This window comes from Coffea arabica, chromosome 6e (assembly GCF_036785885.1).
Source record: "Coffea arabica cultivar ET-39 chromosome 6e, Coffea Arabica ET-39 HiFi, whole genome shotgun sequence".
Taxonomy (NCBI): Eukaryota; Viridiplantae; Streptophyta; class Magnoliopsida; order Gentianales; family Rubiaceae; genus Coffea; species Coffea arabica.
In genome coordinates, this window is record NC_092321.1 from 932,505 (window position 1) to 950,255 (window position 17,751).

Consider the following 17,751-nt stretch of genomic DNA (forward strand, 5'->3'; position numbering starts at 1 on the left):
GCTACAACCAAAGAATAAATAAGAAAAGAAGGGGATTGGGATTTGATATTATTATTAGCAGAGGTGCCGCGCATTGGCCACAGCTGAGGTGTTTGCTAATCTGTGTTATATACTGTAAGCCTGTGAGGTTGTAACTACTCTTCTTCCCTCTTCATGGGGCGGGCAACTGCGGATTAGGGTTTCGTTGGTGTATTCTTTTTTATTTATTTTCCTATCTATTCTTTGGGTTTAATTACAACAAGACCCTTAAACTTTTTTTTTTGCCCCAATTTCACCAATCCCCTCTGTATTGTTGATTTGTTTCTCATTTGTCAAGAATGAATTTAATATGTGAACAATTACTTATTTGGTATTTGTTAGAGCATGTGATTGGAAAAAGAGTGGAAAAAAATCCTCCACTTTCTTGGAGAGACGTGCCTCTCTCGTTTTGTCGTGTATAAGACAGTTGTTATATCCAAATCGGACTGGCTGATTCGATAGGTCCGATCATAAATTAGCCTTCTTTTTAAATTAATTTATAGTATAAAATTGCTTTGATTAAAAATCAGTCAAAATTATCAGAAATTAGTTAAATCAGTGACCTGATTCGATTGATTGATCATGTTCGCAAACTTTTATTTCTTCTTTTTCTCAAATATAATTTGAATTATCTAAATTGTAACACATTTATTTATTAATAAGAATAAAAAAACGCCACCCACTTAGTGTAAATTCCAAAATTACTCGCTTTCTTAAATGATTTCTAAATCAAGATATTTCATCCTTATGATCTTATCAAATTAGTATCAATGATTTCAACTTGTATTAATTTGTTTTAATTTAGTTTTTCAAGTAGTTTTGGTGAATGGACATATTTTATCCATGGACTTGCATTTTTAGATATAATTATTAGGTGTAAATTTGATTGCAAGTCTAATATTTTTGAAACATTATTTATGATTGGTCGAATATAACCAAGAACTTAATTTCAATATTTATAAAACTTATAAAAATATAAAATAATTATGACATCATACTGACGTTAACGAGTTTTTGTGAACGATCCAATCGATTCGATCAATTAACTCCTAACCTAATAGTTTAGCGGAGTCGCTATTTAGTCTGAGTTTAATAACATTGGCATAAGAATTAGATTGATATGTAATCAGAGAGCTATCTCTCATTAAACATTTTTGTGAGAGTGCTTATAGTGTAACCAAGCAAGGGAAAAACTCAAAAAAAAAACTCGACTATTTATAAAACCTTAATTGCGCTGCTCCCCGTTCTTAAGACAAGTATCCATTGTATTTGTAAAATTGATCCCTGCCAATTGAAGTAATTAAAGATGGCCAAAATTTTAGACTAGAGCATCTCACTGGGATAGATTAGGCACAAAACTAGCTGGACTTAGGTGCACTAAAGGAGAAGTGTAACGCTTCATTATTTACAAATCTAGAATGTACCGTAGTGCACCTGGTCGAGAGGTGTGTTCTCGCCGTTCAGTTATGGCCTTCCTTTCTCTCTCAAGTGTAAGTGTAAGGGTAGGGGAGATGACAATATCAAGAGTTTGGTTTAAGAGAGGCAATGAATGAAATTAAACCAAACTGTATTTAGTTTTCTAATTCTTTTTGGTGTCTCGTTTGTCTAGTTTCCATATTAGATTAAGAAATCTCAAATCAGTTTTCAAATAAATTTTAGTTTACAATTATATTTGTTTTAGTAAGTTTTGAAGCTTATTAATACTATCAATCTAGTAGGTTATTATTTAAAAAATTGAGTTAAATTTTACAAATAGATTTGAGACAAAGTCTCATAGTTGAGATTTGTGAGTTATCGTAAGCAAAAAGTTACGACTTGATATTGTTATTGTTTTGTTGGGTTTTGAATTAAACAAAATTATTAAGGAATTTGTTGAGTTTTAAAGTAAAATGCCTCAATTAAGTTATGGCTAAATACTGATAAAAATTTAGTGTATGATTAAACTTTAAAACTGAATTTCAATTTTAACTGATAAATTTATTGGACATTGAAAGAGATATATGCTTACAGGTGAAAGGGCAGGTTGAGATCGATTTCATTGATATATTGTAGAGTATTAATTCTGTATTTGACAATTAATGGATGTTAGCATGTGTGTTGTATGTATGTATGAACTTTGTGTACTGATCGATAAGAAGCAATTTAGGGAAGGGAAGCGAAGGGAAGGGAAGGGTCCTATTTGTAGTAACTCAAGACTTGGAGCATTAATTGGATCGCATGTAGAAATAATTAGTACGAGGTGAAGGCATATAATTAGGGAAATTTGTCAAATTGGTTCCTAACATTTACACAAAAAAATATTTTTAGTTCCTAACATTTAAAATTAGTCAGAATAGTCCCTAACATATAAATTATGATCCATTTTGGTTCTAATACTCGTATTTGCTCATTTCTTCCACTAAAAATAGCATGTATTTTTCACGTGGACATATTTTCAAGGGCAAAATCGAAAAACAGACTTGATTTCCCTTCTAAAGTAAAAATACATCGGACCACCACCCCCCATTCACCTTTTCCCCTCAAATTACAACCACAAGAAAATATGCCCATCTCCAAAATCATCAAAATTTGTCGAAACTACTGCAGAGACAGCAGCCAGAGTGCCTAATCAACTCATGCCTATCTAAATTCAGCTGGAGCCAGCACTTAAGAATCAGATCCCCGAAATTGACGATCAAGGGTTGAAACAAGTGATTAAGGCCCCATTTGACACATCCATCAGAAGTCTCAGGATGTTAATAGGGGAAGCTGATCAAGATCTGGTCTCAGAAGTTTTCTTCAAGAAAATGAAGGAAACTGAATTATTTGCCGACATGAAATTGGACTCGCCCAACTCCAACAACAGCAACAACAGCAGCCACACCGCTAGGGGAATCAAGCCTCAAATTGACGCGGGTGCTTTTCAGTTGGAGGAGAAAGCAAAGGCCTATAAAAATGCTGGCGAGACTCTGGAAACAACCAAGATTTCCTCACCAAGACAGAAAATTGACCCAGAAGGAAAGATGATCAAGAAAAACAGCAACAACATGGATGACGCTGACAATCAAAGAGAGGTTAAGTGGGAAGAGAATCATGGTGGGCTGAATATACTAAAATGGAGTTTAACCAAAATAAATGCTATTTGTTCTTTTGGTATTGTCATAGTTTGCATCTTGTATTCGGAGGTGTCTGAAAGAATAAGCAGAAGCAACAACAACAACAACAGAAGATTCAATTCCACATTTACACTGATGATAAGTGTGTTTTTCAGTTTTACTCTTGAAAATATGTTCACGTGAGAAAGGCATGCTATTTTTAGTCAGTGAAATGGGCAAATATGAGTATTAGAATAAAAATGGACCATAGTTTATATGTTAGAGAGTGTTCTAACTAATTTTAAATATTATGAATTAAAGAAAAGTTTTTTGTGTAAATGTTAGGGAACAATTTAGCAAATTTTTCTATATATTATACAGGAGCAATGAAAATGATAAGAGTTGACTTGGAAGTCTTCAATTAGTTTTTCCGCAATAATGCGGGGCCATGCATTAATTTGGGGCCCCTCCTTGACTTCTAGTCCTGTTTCTGAAGAAATTAAGAAGATCGCAGAATCTGCAGCATATGCATTAATATTATTGCATTATCGCTCATGCTGAGAAAAAAAAAAAAAATATATATATATATATATATATATATAAAAGATGAATTCATATAATTCTTTCTTCAAATTGACCAAAGACCGGCCGGGATTTACGCTTTCCAGTACACTACGTCAACGATTATCATTCTGCAAAAATCTTTTCAACGCGGCTGCCTACTTTACTATAAGGGTTTTATTTGACATTCTAATAACTCCTTTCTTCAGTACTGGATCTGGATGTCGACGATTATTATAGGACGATACCGACCGCAATTGTCAAAGGCAGTATCTCGCCTACTTTTGACAATGGGGTAGCGGCTCGTCGTCCCACTGGTTCTGGTTCTGGACGCCGCGTACAAGAATGAAAAAAACTTTGCGTCTAGAGCAAATCTCTCGTCTCACCACCCAATTTGGCACCACAAAACCTTCTTGTTAAATATATATATATATATATCGTTCGGCCACAACTCATCTGATTCTATCACATGTACGAACCTTCCAAAGAATTTTGACCCACAGCCCAGGCGCACGACATGCTTAAAGTCAGTCGTCGTTTTAAATTACGCACAGCAAAAGGTCGACTCGCCTTGCTTAGTTGCTCACTCCCTTTTTTTGTTTTTAAGTATTCTTCCCAGTTGAATTTAACACTTACCAGCTGTGGCGACCATTGCTACCTACTTCGTACAATGATAATGGGCGAGCGAAGAACTAGACGGGCAATGGACTTGCGCTGCCTGCAATTTCTTTTCGTGGCAGTCAATTCAAGATAGATATTATTATCCATTTATTTAAAGGACCATGATTCAGCACGATTTTAACTCCCCCATCCCAAAGTCCTAACCTTCACCAAATAGCCGCATCAGACCAGAATAACAAGTAAACAGGATAATTGCTTCTTAGTTGTTTCCTTTCCTAGCAGTAGTAGAGTATTCCCTTGCTCTTTCCTTGCTTTGACAGTAAAGCTCTGAGTTAGACAGTGCTTTCCTGAAGAGTTAAAAAATAAACGATGAAATGATTTTCAAACGATGTTATAGAGCAGAAACAATATATGTGCAACTTCTTGATATCCAATAGCCTATAAGAATGCTTGTTGCTTAGTAGGGCAGACGCTGATAGTTAAGCACCAATCTGCAATCATGCCAAGGATTTTGATTATCCGCATTGCCTGGTTTTACCTCTGCGGCCTAGCGTTGACTGCATTAATATCGGCAGCCCAGAACAACACAAACACAAACACCACCGCCCCCGTCACCACCATCACCAAAGGTGCCAACATCACCAAATCACCAGGATGTCAGCGCCAGTGTGGAAACCTGACAGTTCCATATCCATTTGGAGTTGGCCCAGGATCTGGTTGTGCTATAGGGACTTGGTTTGAGATTACATGCAACACATCTTTCAACCCTCCCAAGCCTTTCATAGGTCAGCTAGAGATTTATGATATATCAGATAGCCAGATCCGCATTTCCAATGTCATGGCCAAGAAGTGCTACAGTCAATCCGGGGCATTGGTCCAGGATAACACAGCCTGGACCAACCTAGGGACTACGCCATACAGCTTTTCGGAACTAAACAAGTTCACTGTCATCGGCTGCGATGACTTCGCTCTCATAACAGGATCTGAAGGCCTCAACTTCACTAGTGGATGCGTATCTCTCTGCTCCAAAGCCGAGGACGTGCCAGATGGGTACTGTTCCGGCATTGGGTGTTGCCAAACATCCATACCCAGGGGTCTCAAGTACTATTTTGCTTCCCTCAGCTCCTTGAAGAACCATACGACGGTCTCCTCATTCGATCCCTGTAGCTATGCCTTTCTCGGTGAGCAGGATCGATTCATATTCCGCGGGGCGTCCGATTTTTCTGATCCTAATTTCATGCAGAGGACCTTGGCCACCGTTCCGATAGTGCTGGACTGGGCACTTGGAAACCTGAGTTGCTCAGCAGCCCAGAAAGCAAATGATTATGCATGCAAAGCTAACAGTGACTGCGTTGATTCAGAGACCGGATTTGGGGGGTATCGCTGCAGCTGCAATCCGGGTTACGAGGGCAATCCTTACGTCAGTCCAGGCTGCCAAGGTTGGTCATATAGTCATACATTTATCTGCTTTCTTTGAATCAAATCCCAAGAGATGGTGAAATTAAAACGTTGTTGCGCATGATTTTACTCTGACCTGATTTGCTTCTTGTTCTTTTTGTACTTCCCTATTTTTTTTTTGGCCAGACATCAACGAATGTGCAGATCCAAATAACAATCCCTGTGAAAGGATCTGTATCAACACTCCAGGTGCGTACAACTGCTCTTGTCCTGGAGGATATTATGGTGATGGCAAAAAAGATGGCCGTGGTTGCATTGCCAACAACAAAGAGCTCCCAGTAATCAAGCTTTCTCTAGGTAACTAGATGATGCTCATTCTTACAGAATTACGTATGTATCTTAAAGTTGGCTAAGGGTACCAAGCTATGATTATCTTATGAAGCTCTAATTTATGACACCAGATACGACAAATTAAAAAAAGAATAAAATCCTTCATGGCCACATCACGGCAATATTTACTGAGTCTAGCAAACTGCTATTCAGACCAAGAAGAAATACAAATGCAAAGACAAACAATCGAGACGATAAATTAACATCCTTTAAATAGTTCTACATCTCTTCAAATAATCGGCTTGTTTTCTTCTGTGGAAGATTTACTTCATGACATCACTTGTGACCAAACATCTGAGCTGCTTGTGAGAAGAATTAACTGCTGTCAATCATAATGCCCTGTTAGTCTACAGAACAAATTGGCATGCTTCATTGCTATGACTGCATGATCCAAAGCTATCAGCAGATGCTGATATCATCCCATGTGAAGATAGATTTTGATAAATGAAACTACCTTCATCTGATCACATAAAAAAGCTGTTATATACGATTCCTTGCTCTCGATTAAAATATGATTGATTTGCAGGTTTGGGTTTTGGCTTTCTGTCTTTGCTGGTGGGAATAACTTGGCTGTACTTTGGCATCAAAAAGAGGAAGCTTATTAAACTCAGAGAGAACTTCTTTCAGCAAAATGGTGGCTTGCTGTTGAAGCAACAACTGTCCTCAAATGGAGGTGGTGTGGAATCAACAAAAGTTTTTACGGCTGAAGAGCTAGAGAAAGCTACCAACAAATATGCAGATGACAGGATCCTCGGTCGAGGTGGTTATGGAACAGTCTACAAAGGAATTCTACCTGATAAACGCATTGTTGCAATCAAGAAGTCGAGAATAATGGACGAGAGTCAGATAGAGCAGTTTATCAATGAGATGGTTATTCTTACGCAGGTTAATCATCGTAATGTTGTGAAGCTCTTAGGGTGTTGTCTGGAGGCAGAAGTTCCCTTACTGGTTTATGAGTATGTCTCTAGCGGGACTCTCTTCCACCATATCCAAAACAGTGCAATGACTTGGTTATCCTGGGAGGATCGATTAAGGATAGCTGCTGAGGCTGCTGGTGCACTTTCTTACCTACATTCAGCGGCTTCAAAACCTGTAATTCATAGAGATGTTAAGTCTGCCAACATACTGCTGGATGAATATTATACTGCAAAAATATCGGATTTTGGAGCTTCGAGGCTAGTACCGCTGGATCAAACTCAAGTGACGACGCTAGTGCAAGGGACATTAGGATATCTGGACCCAGAATATTTCCATACAAGTCAGCTGACAGAAAAAAGTGATGTTTATAGCTTTGGTGTGGTCCTTGCAGAACTTTTAACAGGTAAAAAACCGCTTTGTATGGAGAGAAGCCAAAAAGAAAGGAACTTAGCCAAATATTTCCTCATGTCCATGAAGGAAAATCGATTGTTTCAAATTCTTGAGCCACGAGTTGTAAGGGAGGGGTCTTTAGAGCAGCTCCAAGCAGCTGGTGAGCTAGTAAAGAGATGCCTTTACTTAAGTGGCGTGGATAGGCCAACAATGAAGGAAGTTGCCATGGAACTGGAAGGATTAAGAAAGTTTACCCTTAGACATCCTTGGGCTAATCAACATGGTCATGAAGAATCAATGGGCTTAATGACAGAGAATGAAGCATCAGACCTTTACACCGTCCCAATGAGCCCTTATTCAGATACCGTACCCCTATCTGGGCAATACAGCTCAGACACAGCTCGGGTGATGTTCCCAGCAAACAGCCCCCGCTGATGATCGGTCTTAGCCTGCCTACTATATACATGTTCTTCGTATCCTCAATTTTCTAATTTTCAGTGTTCTTGAATTACGTCAATCTTCAATAATATCTGAGTATTAATGAGCTAGTTTTAAGAAACCTAGTCTGTATTTGGTCTAAATATTTTCGTCTGGACAGTGTTTTTTTCATTCATGGTTTTATTTTTGCAAATAAATTTCCAGAAAACTTGGTTTCAGTTTGCAAATAGCTCAGAAATTAAGAGAGAGAAAACTGAACTTTTCTTTTCTTAAGATAAATCCCTGCTGAAGGTTGATTCGAAGCTTCTAAGGCCTTGCTTCATCACGGCTTACTTTACTGGTTCAGGAGGAAATGGCTATGACCATGATAACATGTTTCTAGGCAGTTTTTTATTTTTTATTTTTTATTTTTTTTTGTTCGACAACAATCATCTATTCCTACTATCACGAGATTCAATCTCCATGAAAAACTCAATTGCGGCAGATACAATTTTTTCACTTGATCACTCTTATAAAAAAATTCAAATATGTTCACCCATTCTTCATTACATTCTCCTTAATTTAATTTATCCGCATCACCAAGAAAATTTTCTGAAATCACAAAATCATAATTGCCACCATCAATATTTTCAATATCATCATACTTTTGTGTTTATTGATTCACATTGACAACAGTATCAATTTTAGCAGTGTCACAATTTTCAACTAAATCGTCCATTTCGTAATTGACATCAACCAATTCCATCACATGATTTTTCTCTTCAAAAAATTCATCAATCTCGACAAAATTAACAATTTCTACATCGTCACGATCTTTAGTCACCTCTTGATTTTGACCAATGATTTCACTCTCTTTTTTTCTCAATTACTTGTGAAATTTCTTCTTGAGTCACAAATTCTTTATTTTCATATGCACCCACAATTTTTCCTTTATTTGCCTTATTACAAATTTCTTCTTCATCAATTATTTCCAACAAAGTACGCAAATTATAATTTTCAACCATATTAAAAATATTAAAAGTTTCTTTATCACCAATAAACACACCCTCTTCCAAATTAACTTTTCATTTCAAACCAATTTTTTATTTAGGATTAGATTCATATGAAAATTCTATCATCAAAATATAGAAGAGATCTGACCAAAACCATAGAGGCGATTGAGTAGAGATGATAAGTCTTTTATAATACTCTTCAACCATTGATTTTTCACATTATTTTGAAAAATAATCTGACCTTCCTTTTCTTAAGTTCTTTTGATTGATCACTATTTAAATTGATCTCAAGAAATTCACTCAAATCACATTTTCTAAGATATTTGTGCATTATTCTTGACCATTCAAATCTTTTTTTATCACCACTAAATGTGGGTAAAATTTTGAATTTTTCACCATTTATAAATTCTATGTCCATGGTAACTCAAAACAATTTATGTACTTGAATTTCTTGGCCTCCCTGACTTCAGATTTGTTCAAATTTCACTGTAACAATTGACAATCTATCAGGACCTTTTTTTCTTTTCTTTTAATAACTGCATAATATCAATAATCATGACAGAGTCCCTCTTTTTAGACCTCTGTCCAATTCGGGTCTTTCCCTAATTCCAATCAACAAACGAATACTTCAAGACCAAGTCCCGTGATCAAATTTTTCAATATATGAGTACTTTACCACAACCTTTATACCGTTTTATGGTATACGTTTTTCTATCAAAAAATTTTGCACTCTCTCCAAACACTATAGATACCCTAGAGTTAAACTCTTGAATATAGAACTCTAATACCACTTGTTAGTACACAAGAAATATGCGTGCAGTGGAATTAATTTTAGCACATATAAAAATTTGTGGAAAAAGAAGGAGAACAAATACTCAACAAATGCTCAATAATTTTATTTAACTCAAAACCTAATAATAATAATATCAAATTGTAACTTTTCACTCACGATAACTCACAAATCTCAACTATTAGACTTTTTCTCAAACTTATTTTCAAAACTCAACTCGACTCAATTTTTCAAATAATAATCTGCTAGACTGGTAGTATTTATAGACTCCAAAGTTTTCTAAAACAAATACAATTATAAATCAAAATTTATTTGAAAACTGACTTGAGGTTTTCTATTCTAATATGAAAACTAGACAAACAAGACACAAAAAAAGAATTAGAAAATAAATATAATTTGATTTAATTTCCTTCAAAATGCAATTTAATCAACTTATCTTGGTTCTTTGTTACCGCATCATTTTTTTTTTTTTTTGGTGCTTCATTCTTAGGCATGCATGTTTTTCTTTTCATTTACTTGGTTAAACTTTTCGTATTTTAGAGAGCGTTGGTGAGGAGGGGATTCAGAAACAGAAAGATGGCATGGCATGCGAGGTGACTCGTATCGACATTCTGGTAGCCCATTAATGCCAGTAGAGATTGGATTGACTGTTGAGTAAGCAAGTGCGTGGCAACAAACCCGTCGATTTTCTGCTCCAACATTTGCATCATGCAGCCACATGTCACTCCCAAGCCGTTCGTGCCGATATCTTCTTGCACCCATGCACGAATAAATAAATAAAAGGTCTCTCTCTATATAGTATATAGTATATATGCTAAGTCCACCGCGCTAGCTTTCAGCAAATTAACCGTAAAACCTTTGCCTCATAACGTTGCATACTGATTCCCAAAAGGAGAAGGGAGTGAGAATGGCATCATCAGAAGAAGAGAGAGCTGAACTGAATGCCAGGGCTAGGCAGGGAGAAACTGTCGTCCCTGGCGGCACCGGCGGCAAGAGCCTCGAAGCCCAGGAGCACCTCGCTGAAGGTGACATCATTATTCTTGTCACGTCTCCTTAACTCACTCCCTCATTTCTATTTTTCACTCATGCTCAGCTCGTTGGTTACTAGTATTTAATCTATGTGTTTCCGACGGATTATGTAAAATGGATGTGTAATTTTATTTTTTTTTTGTTTAAAAATAAAAATGATGAAGGGAGGAGCCGAGGAGGGCAGAGCAGGAGGGAGCAGCTGGGAACGGAAGGGTATCAAGAAATGGGAAGCCGCGGAGGGCGGACTAGGAAAGAGCAGCTGGGAAGAGAAGGGTATCAGGAGATGGGCCGAAAGGGTGGACTGAGTACCATCGACAAGTCTGGAGGTGAACGTGCAGCTGAAGAAGGCGTTGAGATACATGAGTCCAAGTTCCGGACTTCTAACCGCTGAATCCACGGTCGAGCACAAGTCTTCCTGTACTTTGTTTCCTTTGACATCGGAGTGATTTGTATCCGACTCTCCATGAGAGGGAACTAATCATAAAACTGTTTGCTTGTAAGTCAAGTCGTAACGATCACTTTCACTCCCTGTCCCACTTATCTCGCAAATCCTTCTCCTTCCCTCCATTCCCCAAAACTCCCCAAAAAGCGAAACCAAAACACACACACTGAAAAGGAACCCCAAAAAAAAAAAAAAAAAGTGCCAAAGATTTTGTATTACGTTACAACAATGCCTTATTTCAAGGTTAACACAAAATTATTATACAGATGGCCCAAGGTCAGACAGCTCCAGGGCCGACGAGAGCAGAAACGGTCCAAAAAAATTTGCCTGCGTGGGCCCTTGATTCCCGATGATTTGTTCTTTCTGCTCTCTGTCCTTTCCTTTCGATACCAGGGTAGGCGCGGCAACAAAATCAGCTGCTAGTTGCTAAAGCAGTAACCAGAAGGCCAAGAATAAGAAATGGTTGTGCGCTAGCCTGGAAACCAGTCACGAGATATCAGGCAAAGCTATCAGGAGAATGAAGGTCTCAACAGTACTCAGTTTATGGTCAAATGCATGTTTGAAGCATAGCGCCTACTTTCTTTTTCTTGGTAAATGAATTCATTCTATGGCAAGCAGAGGGCGCTACTGCAGCCTGCACTTAGATTTAGCATCATTCATGTTGCCACAGGGAAAGAAAAGAAAGACATACCTGATACTTGACATCATATTTCACTGGGTCCTTGAGGAAGTACTTGAACTGCAACAAGAATCGTGCATATACAGATTTAGGATAACTTAAAAAAGAGTCCATATATGAAAGAAGGCTTTAAAATGCTAGGCACATGCAAAGTGGAATAATCAGCATCGACAGTTTTGCAAGCGGCATATGCATACACCTTTTCTGAGTCTAGGCCAAAGGCATGTATGTGCCTTTAGGATTTTGTGTTCCGTCACTATTGCACAACCAATTCAGCTGTGTCGGTCCACAAAGACAAATTTGCTAATTGTTATTTGTTGTTATAATTCAGTTATTAACCATAATGGCACTTCTAAGAAAGGATTAATCACTAAAAAGACATATACTAGCTGATCCCGGAGAAATGGCTTAATCGTTACAGAGACCTAAACGACCTAATCATGGACCCCTGGAAAGAACTTGCCTCACCTGGAAAAACACTTGTGGAACGATCAAACCTAGAAGTGCCAATGCATAATACGGCTTCCCACTGCCCAGAAGATAACCTACAATAGAATGGCGTCTTAATCGAGCAGGGAACTGAATATGTTAATTGAACACTATCAATTCAGTGGAAAATCAACAATCTGTTACAACTGAACAAAAGCACAACCACACCAGCAATCAACTAGTGCTTCGACATAGGACGGTGATTCTGTGTAGAGTTACCATGCGCTGTCAATTAAAACTCCGTAAGGGTAAGCCGCAACAGATTTGCATTAGAGCAGACAATTACCATGCCAGATCTGAGAATTAGCTCCACAAGGTCACTTGGACCTCTCCAAATTTAGATGGCAGAGATGATCAAAATGGCAGAATTGAGGGTATGTTTCAGCATGCATAACCCACAGCATTATCCCAGAGAAGTTTGAATAGTAAAATGCAAACTAAAGGAAAATCAGGCATGAAGCACTCTCTGAGCATGGTGCATTTGTAATTTATTGTGCATGAATTGCATCCAGACTTTCAATAGACGCGGCAGATAATCCAACTCTACACACAAACAAACCCTTTTTTCGGAACAGAAAAAATATAAATGCAAGTTTGCTGGCTAACAGAGTCTTGAAACTAAAACTTATGGTCAATGTATTAATACATGAATGGAACTTCTATGAACATTTTACTAAAAAGGACAACTTTTACCTGCCACTGATATTTGAGTAACGTCAATTGCACCAACGCAAATCCATTTCGCAGTCTCGGTGCCAAAAGCTACTGGAAGAGACTGTAATGCACATAATCAATGTCAACTAACATGCATGCTTTTAGACAGCAAGTGTTCATGCATAAACATGAAAAACTGAAAGGAAACAAACCTGAAGCCCCAGTGCTCTATCTCCTTCAACACTTTTGAAGTCATTTACAATGGCTATACCCAGCTAAAATGAAATAAAAGATGAAATTAGTTAAGCCAATTTTGACGGCGTCAAATGATGCATCTGCGGATACATACCCCAGCTATGCTATACAAGAGTGTGAGAACAATTATGTCAGGTGTAAGGGTCCCAAATAAAGCTTGACCAGCCCACCTGTAAGTGAGAAATTGAAGCAAATGTGCAGTCAGTGGATGTTGAGTTAACTTGAAACCAGGAAGTTGGAAATTGACTAGACCAATAGAAAAACTAGGTAGATACAAGAAACCATATAAAGAACAGTACTATGGAGCTGAACTATCAGCTTCAGGATGGAATAGTAAATTTTTTGGCATAAAGTAGAAGATATCACACCATGGCAAACTTATATAACTTGCTCCAAGAGCAAAATTGCCGATCCATCCATTCTGTTTAAGCTGCAATTAAGGAAACTCAGGTTGGGGTTTGAAACAAAAAGCAAATAAATAAAATTCATACGCTCTCTTGAGAGCGGAAAGGAGATAACCTTTAAAGGAGGAGCCGAGTAGATGTAGGATAGCAAGGACCCACCAACAGCAAGGTAGAATAGCACTGGGACATCATGCCCTGCCTAAAAAGTAAAAACACTTTAGGAACACGATTTAGTGTAACACACTACTAGGAGTTTTAAAGACCTACCCACACATCTAATAATCCAGCCAAACCAAGGCCAGCTAGAAGCAGCACCCATATTTGGGTAATCACCTGAAAGCCAAGTCTTAAGAAGTCAAATTTTAGTTTAAGTAAAGAAAATGTGTTATAAGATTCCAACTATTACAAACCTCAAACTCAGAGATTGCTCCAGAAGGAATTGGACGATAAGGTTCATTGATGGCATCAATCTCTCTATCATACCAGTCATTAAGTGTCTGGAGGTCAAAGCAACTAGAGTTACATTTTCGAAAGTTTCCAGAAGCCTATTGAGCTAGAAAAGCACCACAATAGCATCCATGGCATTAGTACCTGAGTATAGCCAGTTAGACATGGACCAGACATCAACATACAGACTAATGCTTTGGCCATATCGTCCAAACTCCAATGAAAGTTCCCTATCAGCAAATTCTTGTTAGAGCCAGAATATCAGATGAATAGATCCATAGAATAGATGAGAAATAAGCTCCAAAAATAATGTGCTTATGGCTGGAAATTTAGAATATTAGGGAAAGAAACTTGGCACTGGTTAGGACACAAAAGCAACAATGACACAGTCACAGATAAAACAATGCTCTTGCCGGGCAAAATGGGAGAGACTTCTAAAAGTAAACTGTCTGAATGAGTAGATTTATAGCCAGGTCTCAAGCTAAGAAAAAGGATGATATACTCTCACTGAACTCCAGAAAATATCTTTACTGGCATCCACGGATATCCTGACATTGTCCTAGCTGTCAAAACACCATTAAATTATCTATGTCTAGGCGCTAATTGACTACCAAGTGCAGTGATATAATAGGCCACAGGCTCAAAATGCTCTTCAGGAAATCAGGCAGAGTTGCACTTCCTAAAGTGATAATAATTGTGTAGGTATAAACAGAAATGCTAGGAAAGTACCAGACGCAGCAGCTCCACATACCACGCCCCATACAAGTGGAGGCCAAGTAACTGGCTTGGTAAGTTGAACCCGGATCTTCCATTTATCCTTGTGGTAAGAACAATGAATTCTAGATCAGTACATAGAACTGTGCAAATGCAATCTGCAAAAATTCTTCATCATTTCCGATTTATCTTTCTTTGGTTTTCTTTTTCTTATTTCATTTTTAGAATTCATTATACTGCATGTACCAGTAGTTTCCTTACTTCCGGTGATATTTCATTTCCTTTCTTGCAGTCCCTAGACCCCGAACACTAACAAAAAAAAAGGGAGGAGTGGTTTTCCTATAATTTTTGCCTTTTTGGTCACTAATTTTATGAGTCAAACAGAAGCTTGAAGAAATGAAAATAAATTGGTTTATTTTATTGCAGAAAAAAAAGTCTGCATCTTCGCTTCATTTCTCCACGCTCACCAATGAATACCCTTTTTTTCCAAATATTTCTCTTAGTTACCTCCATAAGTTGCAATGCAAGAAACAACATTTCCCACACTATAGCAAAATTAAACAAGCGAACACTCTCAGTAAAATTTGTGCCCCAAATATTTAAAATGTCATCACTCCCAGCTTCCTTTACGGGAAGAAGTAAACCAGGAAACAAACCAAGAACACTTTAAAAGTATTTAACTCAGCCACTTCAAGTCTTCAAGCAACCACCAGTTTAATTAGTTCGAGAAAAATTGTGAGATAAGAACCATATCCTTAAAGAGAAATGTAAACAAGAAAAGAACAGATAAATAACTCGTGCCTGAACTATTTGACTTTTGGGTCAAGAGCAAGAGCAGCTATTGATTAACTCGGGATCCCAATTCTTGTTAGAATCGCCTCTCACCCCAAAAAAATGAAAAAAAAAAAAAGTACTATGGGAGACTGGGGCCATCATAATTGCAAGGACTAGTTATTCCTTAGATAGGCACATCCAAAATTCGTAGAAAAAGGGAAAACAGAAAAAAGGGGAGGGTGGATAACTAACCGTTTCTTGCTTGGCCCCTTTAATTCCAAGAATCTGATTAATGCTTGAACCGCTACTACCACCGGCGGCCGCCGGTGTCTTATCCGGTACCTTAGCTTTTACTGCCACACATGTTCCAAACAGCAGATGTAAAACCCAAACCGACCCAAATAATTACAAAAGCAGCTCAGCTCCACTCAATCTCATAGATTGTATCCCATCGGGTTTAAGAAATTTTTTTTTTTTTTTTAAACAAAAAGAAAATAAGCTAATCCAAAATGCAGACGCGGACATACCTTCATTAGTATCAGTCTCTGTAGCTCTCACCACCAATCTTCGCGCTAAATCAGTTCAATGCAAGTCAATTGTCAACAAAAAAGGAAAGGAAGAAAAAAAAAGGGAGAAGTTTGGGAACATTAATTAAAGTGAAGCAAGATGAAATGGATAAAGAGAGAGAGATAGAGAGTTGAGAAGAGATTACGAGTGAAAGAGACGGAAAGGGGTGAAGCGAGTTGAGAAGTTCGAAGTGGGTTGGAAATGGACCAGCTGGCATCGGATAATCTTATTGAAAGTATGCCGTTGAGAGCAGACGCCATGGGCAAATGATAGAAGTAGAACGAAGAAGCTTTACAAAGGCACCGAGGAAAGTGCTACTACTTCTACAAAAGTACTACAAAGTACCAACTCCGTGACGCCTACAACCCGTACGCTGTGAATCCTATAGTATAACTTGGACTCCTCCCTTCTTTTTCTCGCGACGCTGCACTCGCGAATATAGGGAGGACTGGTTTAATTTTATGGGCTTGGGTTGGGTTGGAGGATTCGTTTGAAAGTTTTGGTACTCCATCATTTGTCTGTTGGTCAGCGGCGTACTGACTAAAGCCCCTTATTGTGCTTTCGGTTAAAAAAAAAAATTTTTTATTTTAGGCATCAAAAGTACTTTTAAAATGTCTCATAATAAGATTAGGAGTAAAACAATTTTTTTTGTGTTCAAAGCACTTTTTAGTAAAAGTTCAAATTTTGTGCTTTTAAAATAATTTTTGTAATTTAAAAAATAAAATATTAAATTTAATCATTTTATCTCATATCATGAACTAAATAAAGATATAAGTACATCTAAAAAATTTTTAAATACATATTATTCAATTTAATAAGTACTTATTGAATTATGTCTTCCAACGATATATTTAAAAGTATTTAAACACTTTATAATGGCTTTTATTATAAGTTCAATGGTCTATATCATGCATACTCAAAAGGATATATATATATATATATATATATATATTTTTTTTTTTACGTACATTAATCATGACACCATCATTTTAAAAAAAAAATGCATTTGATAGTATGACTAAAAGGAAAGTGGTTGTGGCCTCTGATTAAGGCTGATATTGATTTTTGGTTAAGCCCAATACAACACAAAGAGGATTCCAGAATGTGAATGGAAATCCTTTGAGAAGCCCATATTGGTTTCGGCTCAAAGCAATCCTACCATTCCGGTTCGAAAACCACTGGTTGAATTAAAACGATCGACTTGTTTTAAATATCTCAAATAATCCCATAACCAGTGGTTTTAAAAATTATCCTAAATAATCTACTATCCAAACACATTTATTAAATGGTTACAAGAAAATGTATATGTCACTGGCCATATAAATTGCAGGCCTGTTTGATTCAGTCTGAACCAATTAACACTCTTCAAGTCAAACGAAGTTGACCTCATTTATTGGGTCTTTTCTCTCTTTTTTTTTTATCGTAAAAATACTCACAAAAATAATCCTACTTCTTTCCATGGAGAGTGAGGAATCAGAATACTAAATCCACTTATCTTTGAAAAAACAGGCTGGGGTGGCGGCCAATTGTTAATGGATCTAGCTTTGGTGACCAATTGTACTGCTCGTAAAATTCCTTCCCTTTTGCTGCAAGCTTAAGCTGCAGAACGAAACATTCCGGCGGTGATTCAGGCGAATACGATTCTGGAACCCACCCCAAGGCCAGGAGGATCAAGTAGGCTGTTCCCCCTCCTGTGAAGGTTCCCAT

At 37.4% G+C, this 17,751-nt stretch overlaps 3 protein-coding genes across 4 annotated transcripts; 2 read left to right on the plus strand and 1 right to left on the minus strand.

The window, feature by feature from the left end:
* Positions 1–4,583: 4,583 nt before the first annotated feature.
* LOC113695525 (wall-associated receptor kinase 2-like) lies at positions 4,584–7,946 on the plus strand. The gene is made up of 3 exons (XM_027214651.2): positions 4,584–5,713; positions 5,859–6,029; positions 6,589–7,946. The coding sequence occupies exons 1-3, from the start codon at positions 4,774–4,776 to the stop codon at positions 7,803–7,805; spliced, it is 2,328 nt and encodes a 775-aa protein (XP_027070452.1). The 5' UTR covers positions 4,584–4,773; the 3' UTR covers positions 7,806–7,946.
* A 2,451-nt stretch (positions 7,947–10,397) lies between these two features.
* On the plus strand, positions 10,398–11,770 carry LOC113697262 (protein SLE1). 2 transcript variants are annotated; one of them, XR_011816629.1, is made up of 3 exons: positions 10,398–10,615; positions 10,784–11,115; positions 11,328–11,770. XR_011816629.1 is itself a non-coding variant. In XM_027216810.2 (2 exons), exons 1-2 carry the CDS (start codon positions 10,498–10,500, stop codon positions 11,008–11,010), a joined length of 345 nt encoding a protein of 114 aa, XP_027072611.1. In that variant the 5' UTR covers positions 10,398–10,497; the 3' UTR covers positions 11,011–11,124. The 2 variants fall into 2 exon arrangements, 1 of the variants encoding a protein (XP_027072611.1); XM_027216810.2 differs by lacking the exon at positions 11,328–11,770 and having other exon boundaries at positions 10,784–11,124.
* LOC113697261 (chlorophyll synthase, chloroplastic) lies at positions 11,248–16,444 on the minus strand. The gene is made up of 15 exons (XM_027216809.2): positions 16,190–16,444; positions 16,005–16,049; positions 15,730–15,830; positions 14,719–14,806; positions 14,134–14,219; positions 13,953–14,039; positions 13,810–13,875; positions 13,658–13,741; positions 13,507–13,568; positions 13,233–13,308; positions 13,096–13,158; positions 12,923–13,004; positions 12,209–12,285; positions 11,753–11,800; positions 11,248–11,536 (listed from the first exon to the last, which is right to left on the minus strand). Exons 1-15 carry the CDS (start codon positions 16,302–16,304, stop codon positions 11,474–11,476), a joined length of 1,143 nt encoding a protein of 380 aa, XP_027072610.1. The 5' UTR covers positions 16,305–16,444; the 3' UTR covers positions 11,248–11,473.
* Positions 16,445–17,751: the final 1,307 nt, after the last annotated feature.

Bases quoted from the DNA above. Each gene is read 5' to 3' on its own strand.
- LOC113695525 (XM_027214651.2), top strand. From the start codon at position 4,774: ATGCCAAGGATTTTGATTATCCGCATTGCCTGGTTTTACCTCTGCGGC. The intron at 5,714-5,858 runs GTTGGTCATATA...TTTTTTGGCCAG, and splicing joins CGTCAGTCCAGGCTGCCAAG to ACATCAACGAATGTGCAGAT. The intron at 6,030-6,588 runs GTAACTAGATGA...ATTGATTTGCAG, and splicing joins AGTAATCAAGCTTTCTCTAG to GTTTGGGTTTTGGCTTTCTG.
- LOC113697262 (XM_027216810.2), top strand. From the start codon at position 10,498: ATGGCATCATCAGAAGAAGAGAGAGCTGAACTGAATGCCAGGGCTAGG. The intron at 10,616-10,783 runs GTGACATCATTA...AAAATGATGAAG, and splicing joins CCAGGAGCACCTCGCTGAAG to GGAGGAGCCGAGGAGGGCAG.
- LOC113697261 (XM_027216809.2), bottom strand. From the start codon at position 16,304: ATGGCGTCTGCTCTCAACGGCATACTTTCAATAAGATTATCCGATGCC. The intron at 13,159-13,232 runs GTATGTATCCGC...ATTTCATTTTAG, and splicing joins TCTTGTATAGCATAGCTGGG to CTGGGTATAGCCATTGTAAA. The intron at 13,005-13,095 runs GTTTGTTTCCTT...TGTGCATTACAG, and splicing joins ATAGAGCACTGGGGCTTCAG to TCTCTTCCAGTAGCTTTTGG.